General features: G+C 39.5%; 1 protein-coding gene and 1 long non-coding RNA gene across 2 annotated transcripts; both read left to right on the top strand.

Annotated features, from left to right (window-relative positions):
• Positions 1-342: 342 nt before the first annotated feature.
• LOC113563193 lies at positions 343-1,522 on the top strand. The gene is made up of 2 exons (XR_003407355.1): positions 343-977; positions 1,335-1,522. It is a non-coding gene; the product is annotated as an uncharacterized LOC113563193 (long non-coding RNA).
• Positions 1,523-8,473: 6,951 nt separating this feature from the next.
• On the top strand, positions 8,474-10,317 carry LOC105280891 (pyrimidodiazepine synthase). The gene is made up of 5 exons (XM_011341754.3): positions 8,474-8,716; positions 8,799-8,904; positions 9,249-9,492; positions 9,584-9,808; positions 9,889-10,317. Exons 1-5 carry the CDS (start codon positions 8,692-8,694, stop codon positions 10,006-10,008), a joined length of 720 nt encoding a protein of 239 aa, XP_011340056.2. The 5' UTR covers positions 8,474-8,691; the 3' UTR covers positions 10,009-10,317.
• The last annotated feature ends 4,170 nt before the right edge of the window (positions 10,318-14,487 follow it).

Genomic DNA, 14,487 nt, shown 5'->3' with positions numbered 1-14,487 from the left:
TTCCGATAACTGTTCTTTCTTACAGTGTTGACATTATCCATGACATTTAGTAGCATTATAGCAATAAATGCAATAACAGTCGTGTTTATATCATCGTAAAAATGCAACTTCCGAAACAGCATTTTCGACGTGCGTTGCTTTTGTTTTTTAATCAAAAGAAAACTGCGGCTGACGGTTATAGAATTCTTGTGGAAACTTACGGTGATACTGCCCCATCAATTAAGACGCGTGAAGGACAAAGAACGCTCGGGACAACGAAGAAAGCTTGAAAATGCAGATTTGCAAGCATTATTGCACGAAAATCCAACACGATCCACTTCAGAACTTGCCAGAGCATTAAGGGGGGATTCTCATGTAACGAGTCAAAAAATTTTTTTTGCTTAAATCAACTCTAATACATGTGGAAAATATGTTCCTAAAGTTACAAATCGATATTCGACCTCTACGTATAGTTATAGTCGAGTTTTCGACCGCGCGTTGAGTAGGTAGCTGGGAGCGCTCGGAGCGGAGACACGCGTCTCGTCTGTCCTCACTCATACACTCGTACATAACAAACAGCTTCGCAGGTATACGTCTAATGGTTTTCTTTTGTTGTGATATACCTTCGCGTACTTGTATAGCTGAGGCAGGAAATTTTTACGAGAGCTTCAATTCGTGTGTTTGGCGTTTGGCTCCGAAATATTTATATTGTGGCATCCGAACAGTGGAAATAGCCGCATATATTGCTGCAGGATTATTCAACGAAGGCTATTTCGCCGTTTTAAAAATTATGGACACATTAGAACTAAAGATCGGTACCCATTGTAAGGGGTATGCAGACTCGTATGACGCCGCGCGAATACGGCAACAGGAGTGACGAAGCCTCAGTAGCTCGAAAGAAGCTCGAACTGTTCGCAAAGAACTGAATTTACAACAGCAGCAATTATACGAGGATGCAGAAGGCCTACTATATGGCCCTGGAATCGCCGATTAGGACTGTAAGTATTGAAAAGCATTACTTTTTATAACCGAAAACTTTAAACGCGTTTTTCTCGAAATCACTTTTTTCAAACTGGTGTGCAGGATAACTAAAAAAATATTAGACCGATTGGGCTCTTTCGGGGCTCTACATGTAGACAATTATATTGTTCATCGTATGAACCTCAAAAGCAACAAAAATTTTTAAAGTAAATAATGTTTATTTCACAATAACAATGAAAATTTTAATGAAAAAACAGCATTTTTTTTTCAAATGTCGCCATTCTTTTCAATTTGTTTTTTTTTCTTGCTTCATGAGGTTCAAACGATGCGTAATGATCTATAATTAATAAATATTGTTGAATATTCTGTTTCAGACCATTACAGCGGATGCTAGACTGCACACCGTTTGACGCCTGCGACGCCGAAGCCGCTGAAGGCGGCGTCCATACCTATATCTATATATATGTTTTTTTTAACAAAAAAAATATTTTTATATTCTCTTTACATGTATTGATGTACTATTAAAGTTTGAGATCCTTTGACTAAATACGTTCTTGAAAAATAATTCCGAAAAATCTGCTTCCTTTTGGCTCTTTACATGAGAATCCCCCCTTAAATGTTGATCGTACAACAGTTACGAAACATTTACATGAAATGGGGAAAATTCAGAAAGAAGGGAAATGGGTTCGACATCAATTATCGGAAAGTGCCATTTGAACATTTGCATTTCGTTGATCGCCAGGCAAAAAAAAGAAGAGTCTTTTGTCTCGGATTGTTACTGGGGATGAAAAGTGGATCTATTTTGATAATCCGAAACGCAGAAAATCATGGGTGGATCCAGGCGAACCATCAACATCCACTCCGAGACGCAATATTCACGGTTGAAAAGTAACGCTCTGTATTTGGTGGGATAGTGTACTATGAGCTGTTAAATCCGCACGAGACTGTCACGGCTGATCGTTATCGACACCAATTGTACAAGTTGAAACAAGCATTGGACCAAAAACGACCACCAATTGCGAGTAAACGACGGAAAGTGATTCTTCTTCGTGACAACGCTCGACCTCGCGTTGCGTTGTCAGTGAAACAAACACTATTAGAGCTTGAATGGCAAGTCTTACCGCACCCCGCGTATTCTCCATGCGATTATTATTTGTTCCGGTGGATGCAAGACGCTTTAGAGGATACACACTTTGATAATTTCGAAGAAGTGCGAAAATTCGTCGACGAATGGATCAACTGAAAAGAAGAGTGATTTTATCGTCATCTCTTGCCAGAAAGATGGGAAAAAGTTATAGAAAAGGAAGGAAAATATTTTGATTAAGGTATTCATTCATTATCATATTTAAATACATGCGTTTTTGAGCAAAAACAACCCTCAAAACTAAATCACACCCCTAATATATCGGAGATATTTCCGGCGAGCACGAAGCGATCGCAATTTTCGAGATCCCCGCTCGAATTGCAATTTCACGACGTCGCCGTCATGGTTCACATGCCAAGATCACATCGGCATCGGGGGGAGGGGTGCACAAGCAAGAAACTCGGTATCGTAAAAGGAACGGCAAACATTGTCCTTACTCCCCTCTTCCATCTTGCTGCATCCCCGCGTAACGGTCGGGAACCGCTTAAGGAGGGAGCCTGTTTTAGAACGCTGAAAATAAGGTATATTTTACGAATTGTTTTTGGAGAAACTATACAGCGGATCATTATAAAACTTTGATGCATTTATTAGTACATGTTTAAAGATAAAAAAAATTATTTTTTGATTTGAATGTACCGCTTGTAGAGGTCGTCCTGGAGAAATCTTAGTGCAGCCGCGTCGCCGGCATTGCAAATTGGTGAGCATTCTCCTGCCTCCAAATTTCGTCTAAACTGAAAAATTGAAATATGTTCTCGTTATTTATGAATTCCCATCGTCGATGAACCAAAGAGAGAAGAAAAAAGTTGAAAAGTGCCAAAATGGTGGAGCTTAGAACACAAAAGTACGATTTTTAGGCAAAGTTTTTGAACTTTTTCATGCAAAAATAATTGTTTAACTTAATGTTTTTATGAATATTAAAGGTTCATCGACGATGGGAATTCATAAATAACGAGAAAATATTTCAATTTTTCAGTTTGGATGAAATTTGGAGGCGGGAGAATGCTCACCAATTTACAATGCCGGCTGCACTAAGATGCCTCCAGGACGACCTCTACAGGCGATATATTCAAATCAAAAAATAATTTTTTTTATCTTTAAACATGTACTAATAAATGCATCAAAGTTTTATAATGATCCGCTGTATAGTTTCTCCAAAAAAATTCGTAAAATTATACCTTATTTTCAACGTTCTAAAGCAGGCTCCCCCCTTAATCAAATCTCAATAACATTTCATTACCGCCGTCTGTGCCATTCATGGGATCACAATGGACCCCGAGTTTCGTCAATTAATAAGCTGCGAGAACGAGGACGCGCCGCGATCGAGAGGACCGCGATTGAGGGAGGAACGAGCTGAAAGAGAATTGCTGCGTGGACTCTCGCATAAGGAGGCTTGAAAACGCCGGTAAATCGTCTTTCTCCTCGCGCTACGTCATGCCTGCTTTGTGTTGCCCGAGTCACGTTCGCGGTCGCCTAATGAATTTAAAGTGACCGTGCGGGTTTTTCGCACGAGCGGCGAAAAACGAGTGGACTCGCGCGCGCGCTGCCGGCAATTTTGGTAATTTCGACGGCGAGGGCCCCTCGCAGCCCTTTCGTAAGCGAGCCTTCGTCACATAAAAATGCAAATATCCATCGTCCCACGTTGCGTGGTCGCGCGGGCGTTCTCGCCCGCCGGCAGCTATACTTTTTCTCCGCTCGGAGGCCCAGGGGCGTTTTTTTTCGCCTGGGGGAATATCCCGGCACACGCCATTACGGTTCGTCAGGTGCTCTTCGACGGTGCGCCGTCGATTTCTGGCAAATTTACTTTTAATGATCGTCCGCGCCGGGCAGCGTCACGTGAAAATTTAATTTGCGAACGCGCACGCCGCGCACGAAATCGGTAATTCGTCTCGGCGGAGAGACGGAAAGGTATAATCTGTACGACTCGTTAGTTTCCGGTGGCGGGTTGTCGGAATGTACGAGAGATCCCTATCGAGGATTCTGTGTGTTTTTCGCCGTAAATGGACATCCGGATTCGATCAATTTAAAGAGTAAAACGAGCACGAGAGCAAACACCATGCTTTTCGCTTAATTAGGTAATACTCTGCACGTTCGAATCGGAACGTGATCTTCGATCGATCACCAGGCACGTTGCCAATTATCGCGATCGGTCGGCAGACGTAAAGTTATCTCGCAATCTAGGAATCTTGAAATTTACACGTCCTGCCAATTAATTTAAACCAGTTAATACTGTCTGTTCTACCGAATGCAAAAACGAACAGATTAAAATTGTTGACAAAAATAATCCTCTAAAATACGGACTATGTTGAAAAACAAAATATCCATCATGAAAAAAGATGAAAACAACCAATGCCATTTTCAATCGATTCATGGGAATCGATCTGAAATCTTGCGCCAATAATGAAAAATCATCTCGGCCAATTTAACTCATCGCAATCGCTCTCAACTTGGTATTTATTGGGTTGGCCAAAAAGTAATTGCGTTTTTTTTATATAAATAAAAGGCGAATTTTTCATGGGAAACAAACACTTTATTAAACAATATATTGTCCATTTTGTTTGATTATCTTTTGCCATTTTTCAGGCAACTTCATGATTCCGCGCTCAAAAAAGTTCTTATCGTTTTCAGCAAAACACAATTCCAAGAACGATTTGATATCCTCATCAGCAGTCAAGGTTTTACCATTCAAGGCGTTTTGCAAAGAACGAAACGAATGGTAATCTGATGGTGCCAGGTCTGGCGAATATGGTGGATGTGGTAACACGTCCCATCCAAGCTGCAACAATTTTTCACGAGTAACCAAACTTGTACGTGGTCTAGCGTTATCATGGTGAAACACAACACCTTTGCGATTCACCAATTCTCGACGTTTCTGTTTGATGGCATCGTTTAATTTATCCAGTTGACGACAGTATACGTCTGAATTAATGGTTTGATTCCTTGCAAGCAGCTCAAAATACACAGTCCCACCAGACTGACAGCATAATCTTTCTTTGGTGAATATCTGCTTTTCAAGTGCTTTCAGCAGGTTCATCACGATCTTTTTCGTTTGACGTTGTTGTAGACGATCGATTTTTCGTCGCCTGTTATCATACGTTTAAAAAATCGATCATTTTCCTCACGTTTCAAAAGAGAATCGCAGATGTCAATACGCTTAGTGAGATGAATTTCTTTCAGCTCATGTAGTACCCAAATATCGAGCTTACTAATGTATCCAAGTCGTTTTAAATGGTTTTCAACACTCGATTTCGATATGTTAAGATTCTCAGCAATTTCTCGTGTCGTTAAACGCCGATTGGAATCGATCGGTGCCTTTATTTTGTCATCATCAATTTCGATTGGCCTTCCTGAGCGTGGTGCATCTTTCACATTAAAATCTGCAGATCGAAATTTAGTAAACCAATTTTGACACTGCCGCAGTTTTAAAGCATCTTCGCCATATACATGACATAACTTTGTATGAGCTTGCACAGCGTTTTTCCCTTTTCGGAAGTAATAAAACAAAATATGACGAAAATGTTCTTTTTGATTTTCCATTTTGACATCGACGGCAAACAACAATTGTTAACGAAATCGTGTACTTTCTTTTTCTAAAACAAGCTTGAACTGTGAGTTGTTAACCTACATAATGAATTTGCGGTTTAGAACGAAATTAGTTACATTTCAAGACATGTATGTCCATCTATTGGAAAAAAACGCAATTACGTTTTGGCCAACCCAATATATATTAGGTTGGCCAAAAAGTAATTGCGTTGTTTTTATATAAATAAAAGGCGAATTTTTCATGGGAAACAAAAACTTTATTAAACAATATATTGTCCATTTTGCTTGATTATCTTTTGCCATTTTTCAGGCAACTTCATGATTCCGCGCTCAAAAAAGTTCCTATCTTTTTCAGCAAAAAACAATTCCAACAACGATTTGATATTCTCATCAGCAGTCAAGGTTTTACTATTCAAGGCGTTTTGCAAAGAACGAAACAAATGGTAATCTGATGGCGCCAGGTCTGGCGAATATGGTGGATGTGGTAACACGTCCCATCCAAGCTGCAACAATTTTTCACGAGTGACCAAACTTGTACGTGGTCTAGCGTTATCATGGTGAAACACAACACCTTTGCGATTCACCAATTCTCGACGTTTCTGTTTGATGGCATCGTTTAATTTATCCAGTTGACGACAGTATACGTCTGAATTAATGGTTCGATTCCTTGCAAGCAGCTCAAAATACACAATACCTTTAAAGTCCCACCAGACTGACAGCATAATCTTTCTTTGGTGAATATCTGCTTTTCAAGTGCTTTCAGCAGGTCATCACGCTTGCTCCACGATCTTTTTCGTTTGACGTTGTTGTAGACGATCCATTTTTCGTCGCCTGTTATCATACGTTTCAAGAATGGATCATTTTCCTCACGTTTCAAAAGAGAATCGCAGATGTCAATACGCTCAGTGAGATGAATTCCTTTGAGCTCATGTGGTACCCAAATATCGAGCTTACTAATGTATCCAAGTCGTTTTGAATGGTTTTCAACACTCGATTTCGATATGTTAAGATTCTCAGCAATCTCTCGTGTCGTTAAACGCCGATTGGAATCGATCAGTGCCTTTATTTTGCCATCATCAATTTCGATTGGCCTTCCTGAGCGTGGTGCATCTTTCACATAAAAATCTGCAGATCGAAATTTAGTAAACCAATTTTGACACTGCCGCAGTTTTAAAGCATCTTCGCCATATATTGGGTTGGCCAAAAAGTAATTGCGTTTTTTTTATATTAATAAAAGGCGAATTTTTCATGGGAAGCAAAAACTTTATTAAACAATATATTGTCCATTTTGTTTGATTATCTTTTGCCATTTTTCAGGCAACTTCATGATTCCGCGCTCAAAAAAGTTCTTATCTTTTTCAGCAAAAAACAATTCCAGGAACGATTTGATATCCTCATCAGCAGTTAAGGTTTTACCATTCAAGGCGTTTTGCAAAGAACGAAACAAATGGTAATCTGATGGTGCCAGGTCTGGCGAATATGGTGGATGTGGTAACACATCCCATCCAAGCTGCAACAATTTTTCACGAGTGACCAAACTTGTACGTGATCTAGCGTTATCATGGTGAAACACAACACCTTTGCGATTCACCAATTCTCGACGTTTCTGTTTGATGGCATCATTTAATTTATCCAGTTGACGACAGTATACGTCTGAATTAATGGTTTGATTCCTTGCAAGCAGCTCAAAATACACAATACCTTTAAATTACCACCAGACTGACAGCATAATCTTTCTTTGGTGAATATCTGCTTTTCAAGTGCTTTCAGCAGGTCATCACGCTTGCTCCACGATCTTTTTCGTTTGACGTTGTTGTAGACGATCCATTTTTCGTCGCTTGTTATCATACGTTTCAAGAATGGATCATTTTCCTCACGTTTCAAAAGAGAATCGCAGATGTCAATACGCTCAGTGAGATGAATTTCCTTGAGCTCATGTGGTACCCAAATATCGAGCTTACTAATGTATCCAAGTCGTTTTATATGGTTTTCAACACTCGATTTCGATATGTTAAGATTCTCAGCAATCTCTCGTGTCGTTAAACGCCGATTCGAATCGATCAGTGCCTTTATTTTGTCATCATCAATTTCGATTGGCCTTCCTGAGCGTGGTGCATCTTTCACATTAAAATCTGCAGATCGAAATTTAGTAAACCAATTTTGACACTGTCGCAGTTTTAAAGCATCTTCGCCATAAACATCACATAACTTTTGATGAGCTTGCACAGCGTTTTTCCCTTTTCGGAAGTAATAAAACAAAATATGAGGAAAATGTTCTTTTTGATTTTCCATTTTGAAATCGACGGCAAACAAACAATTGTTAACGAAATCGTGTACTTTCTTTTTGTAAAACAAGCTTGAACTGTGAGTTGTTAACCTACATAATGAATTTGCGGTTTAGAATGAAGTTAGTTACATTTGAAGACATGTATGTCCATCTATTGGAAAAAAACGCAATTACTTTTTGGCCAACCCAATAGAATAATAATAATAATAATATACTTTACGATGCAACACGTACCCGATGACCGTGCGTCAGTTGTTTCTGCTCCTTAGCTGCACTCTGATAGAATTCCATCGACGAGAGGGGGAGGTAGCAGTCACTAAAATTATAATATCCCACTTTACGAACTCTCACTGCATAACAGCACTCGCGATAACTAATTGCGGACGCGGCGCTCGTTTTCGCACGATACAACTGCGGAAAACGCGGAGCGAACACACGGGCGAATCTTCTCGCTCGACATGGCGCCGGTCCGTGGCTGAAGCTACGTTTGAATCGTGCGATATATCGCAGCGCGAGAATCGAAGGCTCAAGCTGATCATCGAACGCGAATACGCGATAATGCTTGCGAAACTTTCCGGGCGCTGACAAAGCACATGGAAATTGATGACGTGCTTGTGTTTTTTTACGTACCACGTGCCATCGACGTGTCATCGATATATTTATTCCTCCGCCTTCGACTGAACAGCGGGAGTGTCAAGGCAGCGTCGTTACTTACAACGTGATTTCTCTGTGACGGTTTGGCAATTACAAGAGGATCAGGATGAGCACGAAGCATCTGTCTACCGGTACGAGAGAATTATTACATGAATTCGCGTAAGTCGTGTAAGTTGACAGGGGTCACTGTGAGTTCACGGTTCTTTCTTTCAGGATCGGTACAACCGCCCCTCGTGCCTGGAAAAATACGCTTGTACAGCATGCGCTTCTGTCCATATGCACAAAGGACACATCTGGTGCTCGATGCTAAGCAAATCCCGTAAGTCTTATATTTGTGTTGTCAATTGCTTGTCCAGAGTACCACAGTGTTTAAACAAATGTTTAATATTTATATATATATATATAAATTATATTAAATTCTTCCTTAAATCAATTTCTTTCTCTGCACTATGTCTAACATATGTCTACTATAATTTCTGATGTACGAACAAAGTTCTGTTAGTTGTGATTTTTAAAGTAGTAAATTTTTTCTAAAAGAAGATTAGCAATTCTTTTCTGTCATAACTGCTTGCGAATTGATTTTTGTAATACTGTAAATACTTTTCCATATGTTTCTACGTGTACCTACATAAGGTTTCTTCACATGCATTGGTTCGCTTTTAGCTACGACGTAGTGTACATAAATCTAAAATCAAAGCCAGAATGGTTCGCAGAAAAGAATCCCTTGGGCAAAGTCCCCTGCATTGAATTAAAGAATGGAGAGACGCTGAGCGAGAGTCTAATTACGGCGGATTACCTGGACGAGGTTTATCCGGAGAACAAACTCTATCCAAGTAATCCATTAGCAAAAGCTAAAGATAAGTTGTTGATTGTGAGATTTGACGAGGTGAAAGCAATCATGTACAAGGTACTTGCTGCGCACATTTCGACATGTTTACACACATCCTCGTAACACTGGCACGAGCACGTTTCTGAACTGATTGTTCGTTGAATTGCAGCTTGGATATCAGGAGCTAGATACGATATCGGAGGTGTTCAATGAGTTTCTGACTAGCTTGGAGGTGTACGAGCGTGAGTTGGAGCAGAGACGAACTCCGTTTTTCGGGGGCAACAAGCCCGGTATGCTGGACTTGATGATATGGCCGTGGTGCGAGAGGGCGGACGTGATAAGGATTCTAAGCGGGGAGCACTTTGTCTTACCTCGGGAACGTTTTCGCCGACTGGTAACACGCAATGCTATTGTTGTACAATAATGTAGAATAATGTAGAACTTTGATCATAATGCCATTCTTGTACGATGCAGCTCGAGTGGCGAGCTGCCATGAAGGACGATTCCGCCGTGCGAGTCAGTTACCAGGACGCCGAAACGCACGCCAAGTACAGACGCACTTACCTAGCCGGGGCGCCGCAGTATGACCTTTGAACCATATCTGCTAAGGATGTAGCACAGCTTGAGGTCTAACATGTTATATTCGAGTGATACTTGCTATTTTCCTAACTTTTACAGTTAGCAAAAATAAGTAGTTAATCGTTAGTCGTTAGAGGTGGTATAACTTTGAAGACGAGCATTGAGCAATCCAAAAAGAGGCATTTATTTTGACTATCATACTAAATTTATTTTGACTATTAAATTTATTTTGACTATTACACTAAACTAAAATATGTAACAATAAAAAATTAGCATTAAGAAGATTACTCTTGGGCTCACACAATATATTGGGTTGGCCAAAAAGTAATTGCGTTTTTTTTATATAAATAAAAGGCGAATGTTTCATGGGAAATAAAAACTTTATTAAACAATATATTGTCCATTTTGTTTGATTATCTTTTGCCATTTTTCAGGCAACTTCATGATTCCGCGCTCAAAAAAGTTCTTATCTTTTTCAGCAAAAAACAATTCCAACAACGATTTGATATCCTCATCGGTAGTAAAGGTTTTACCTTTCAAGGCGTTTTGCAAAGAACGAAATAAATGGTAATCTGATGGTGCCAGGTCTGGCGAATATGGTGGATGTGGTAACACATCCCATCCAAACTGCAACAATTTTTCACGAGTGACCAAACTTGTACGTGGTCTAGCGTTATCATGGTGAAACACAACACCTTTGCGATTCACCAATTCTCGACGTTTCTGTTTGATGGCATCGTTTAATTTATCCAGTTGACGACAGTATACGTCTGAATTAATGGTTTGATTCCTTGCAAGCAGCTCAAAATACACAATACCTTTAAATTACCACCAGACTGACAGCATAATCTTTCTTTGGTGAATATCTGCTTTTCAAGTGCTTTCAGCAGGTCATCACGCTTGCTCCACGATCTTTTTCGTTTGACGTTGTTGTAGACGATCGATTTTTCGTCGCCTGTTATCATACGTTTCAAAACTGGATCATTTTCCTCACGTTTCAAAAGAGAATCGCAGATGTCAATACGCTCAATGAGATGAATTTCTTTGAGCTCATGTGGTACCCAAATATCGAGCTTACTAATGTATCCAAGTCGTTTTAAATGGTTTTCAACACTCGATTTCGATATGTTAAGATTCCCAGCAATCTCTCGTGTCGTTAAACGCCGATTGGAATCGATCAGTGCCTTTATTTTGTCATCATCAATTTCGATTGGCCTTCCTGAGCGTGGTGCATCTTTCACATAAAAATCTGCAGATCGAAATTTAGTAAACCAATTTTGACACTACCGCAGTTTTAAAGCATCTTCGCCATATATTGGGTTGGCCAAAAAGTAATTGCGTTTTTTTTTATATAAATAAAAGGCGAATATTTCATGGGAAACAAAAACGTTATTAAACACTATATTGTCCATTTTGTTTGATTATCTTTTGCCATTTGTCAGGCAACTTCATGATTCCGCGCTCAAAAAAGTTCTTTTTCAGCAAAAAACAATTCCAAGAACCATTTGATATCCTCATCAGCAGTCAAGGTTTTACCATTCAAGGCGTTTTGCAAAGAACCAAACAAATGGTAATCTGATGGTGCCAGGTCTGGCGAATATGGTGGATGTGGTAACACGTCCCATCCAAGCTGCAACAATTTTTCACGAGTGACCAAACTTGTACGTGGTCTAGCGTTATCGTGGTGAAACACAACACCTTTGCGATTCACCAATTCTCGACGTTTCTGTTTGATGGCATCGTTTAATTTATCCAGTTGACGACAGTATACGTCTGAATTAATGGTTTGATTCCTTGCAAACAGCTCAAAATACACAATACCTTTAAAGTCCCACCAGACTGACAGCATAATCTTTCTTTGGTGAATATCTGCTTTTCAAGTGCTTTCAGCAGGTTCATCACGATCTTTTTCGTTTGACGTTGTTGTAGACGATCCATTTTTCGTCGCCTGTTATCATACGTTTCAAAACTGGATCATTTTCCTCACGTTTCAAAAGAGAATCGCAGATGTCAATACGCTCAATGAGATGAATTTCTTTGAGCTCATGTGGTACCCAAATATCGAGCTTACTAATGTATCCAAGTCGTTTTAAATGGTTTTCAACACTCGATTTCGATATGTTAAGATTCCCAGCAATCTCTCGTGTCGTTAAACGCCGATTGGAATCGATCAGTGCCTTTATTTTGTCATCATCAATTTCGATTGGCCTTCCTGAGCGTGGTGCATCTTTCACATAAAAATCTGCAGATCGAAATTTAGTAAACCAATTTTGACACTGCCGCAGTTTTAAAGCATCTTCGCCATATATTGGGTTGGCCAAAAAGTAATTGCGTTTTTTTTATATAAATAAAAGGCGAATTTTTCATGGGAAGCAAAAACTTTATTAAACAATATATTGTCCATTTTGTTTGATTATCTTTTGCCATTTTTCAGGCAACTTCATGATTCCGCGCTCAAAAAAGTTCTTTTTCAGCAAAAAACAATTCCAAGAACCATTTGATATCCTCATCAGCAGTCAAGGTTTTACCATTCAAGGCGTTTTGCAAAGAACCAAACAAATGGTAATCTGATGGTGCCAGGTCTGGCGAATATGGTGGATGTGGTAACACATCCCATCCAAGCTGCAACAATTTTTCACGAGTGACCAAACTTGTACGTGGTCTAGCGTTATCATGGTGAAACACAACACCTTTGCGATTCACCAATTCTCGACGTTTCTGTTTGATGGCATCGTTTAATTTATCCAGTTGACGACAGTATACGTCTGAATTAATGGTTTGATTCCTTGCAAACAGCTCAAAATACACAATACCTTTAAAGTCCCACCAGACTGACAGCATAATCTTTCTTTGGTGAATATCTGCTTTTCAAGTGCTTTCAGCAGGTCATCACGCTTGCTCCACGATCTTTTTCGTTTGACGTTGTTGTAGACGATCCATTTTTCGTCGCCTGTTATCATACGTTTCAAGAATGGATCATTTTCCTCACGTTTCAAAAGAGAATCGCAGATGTCAATACGCTCAGTGAGATGAATTTCTTTGAGCTCATGTGGTACCCAAATATCGAGCTTACTAATGTATCCAAGTCGTTTTAAATGGTTTTCAACACTCGATTTCGATATGTTAAGATTCCCAGCAATCTCTCGTGTCGTTAAACGCCGATTGGAATCGATCAGTGCCTTTATTTTGTCATCATCAATTTCGATTGGCCTTCCTGAGCGTGGTGCATCTTTCACATAAAAATCTGCAGATCGAAATTTAGTAAACCAATTTTGACACTGCCGCAGTTTTAAAGCATCTTCGCCATATATTGGGTTGGCCAAAAAGTAATTGCGTTTTTTTTTATATAAATAAAAGGCGAATATTTCATGGGAAACAAAAACGTTATTAAACAATATATTGTCCATTTTGTTTGATTATCTTTTGCCATTTTTCAGGCAACTTCATGATTCCGCGCTCAAAAAAGTTCTTATCTTTTTCAGCAAAAAACAATTCCAACAACGATTTGATATCCTCATCGGTAGTAAAGGTTTTACCTTTCAAGGCGTTTTGCAAAGAACGAAACAAATGGTAATCTGATGGTGCCAGGTCTGGCGAATATGGTGGATGTGGTAACACATCCCATCCAAGCTGCAACAATTTTTCACGAGTGACCAAACTTGTACGTGATCTAGCGTTATCATGGTGAAACACAACACCTTTGCGATTCACCAATTCTCGACGTTTCTGTTTGATGGCATCGTTTAATTTATCCAGTTGACGACAGTATACGTCTGAATTAATGGTTTGATTCCTTGCAAGCAGCTCAAAATACACAATACCTTTAAATTCCCACCAGACTGACAGCATAATCTTTCTTTGGTGAATATCTGCTTTTCAAGTGCTTTCAGCAGGTTCATCACGATCTTTTTCGTTTGACGTTGTTGTAGACGATCCATTTTTCGTCGCCTGTTATCATACGTTTCAAAAATGGATCATTTTCCTCAGGTTTCAAAAGAGAATCGCAGATGTCAATACGCTCAGTGAGATGAATTTCTTTGAGCTCATGTGGTACCCAAATATCGAGCTTACTAATGTATCCAAGTCGTTTTGAATGGTTTTCAACACTCGATTCGATATGTTAAGATTCTCAGCAATCTCTCGTGTCGTTAAACGCCGATTGGAATCGATCAGTGCCTTTATTTTGCCATCATCAATTTCGATTGGCCTTCCTGAGCGTGGTGCATCTTTCACATTAAAATCTGCAGATCGAAATTTAGTAAACCAATTTTGACACTGCCGCAGTTTTAAAGCATCTTCGCCATATACATCAGATAACTTTTTATGAGCTTGCACAGCGTTTTCCCTTTTCGGAAGTAATAAAACAAAATATGAGGAAAATGTTCTTTTTGATTTTCCATTTTGAAATCGACGGCAAACAAACAATTGTTAACGAAATCGTGTACTTTCTTTTTCTAAAACAAGCTTGAACTGTGAGTTGTGAACCTACATAAT

The sequence above is a fragment of the Ooceraea biroi genome, chromosome 13 (assembly GCF_003672135.1).
Source record: "Ooceraea biroi isolate clonal line C1 chromosome 13, Obir_v5.4, whole genome shotgun sequence".
Taxonomy (NCBI): Eukaryota; Metazoa; Arthropoda; class Insecta; order Hymenoptera; family Formicidae; genus Ooceraea; species Ooceraea biroi.
This window is presented reverse-complemented; position numbering and strand designations above follow the sequence as displayed.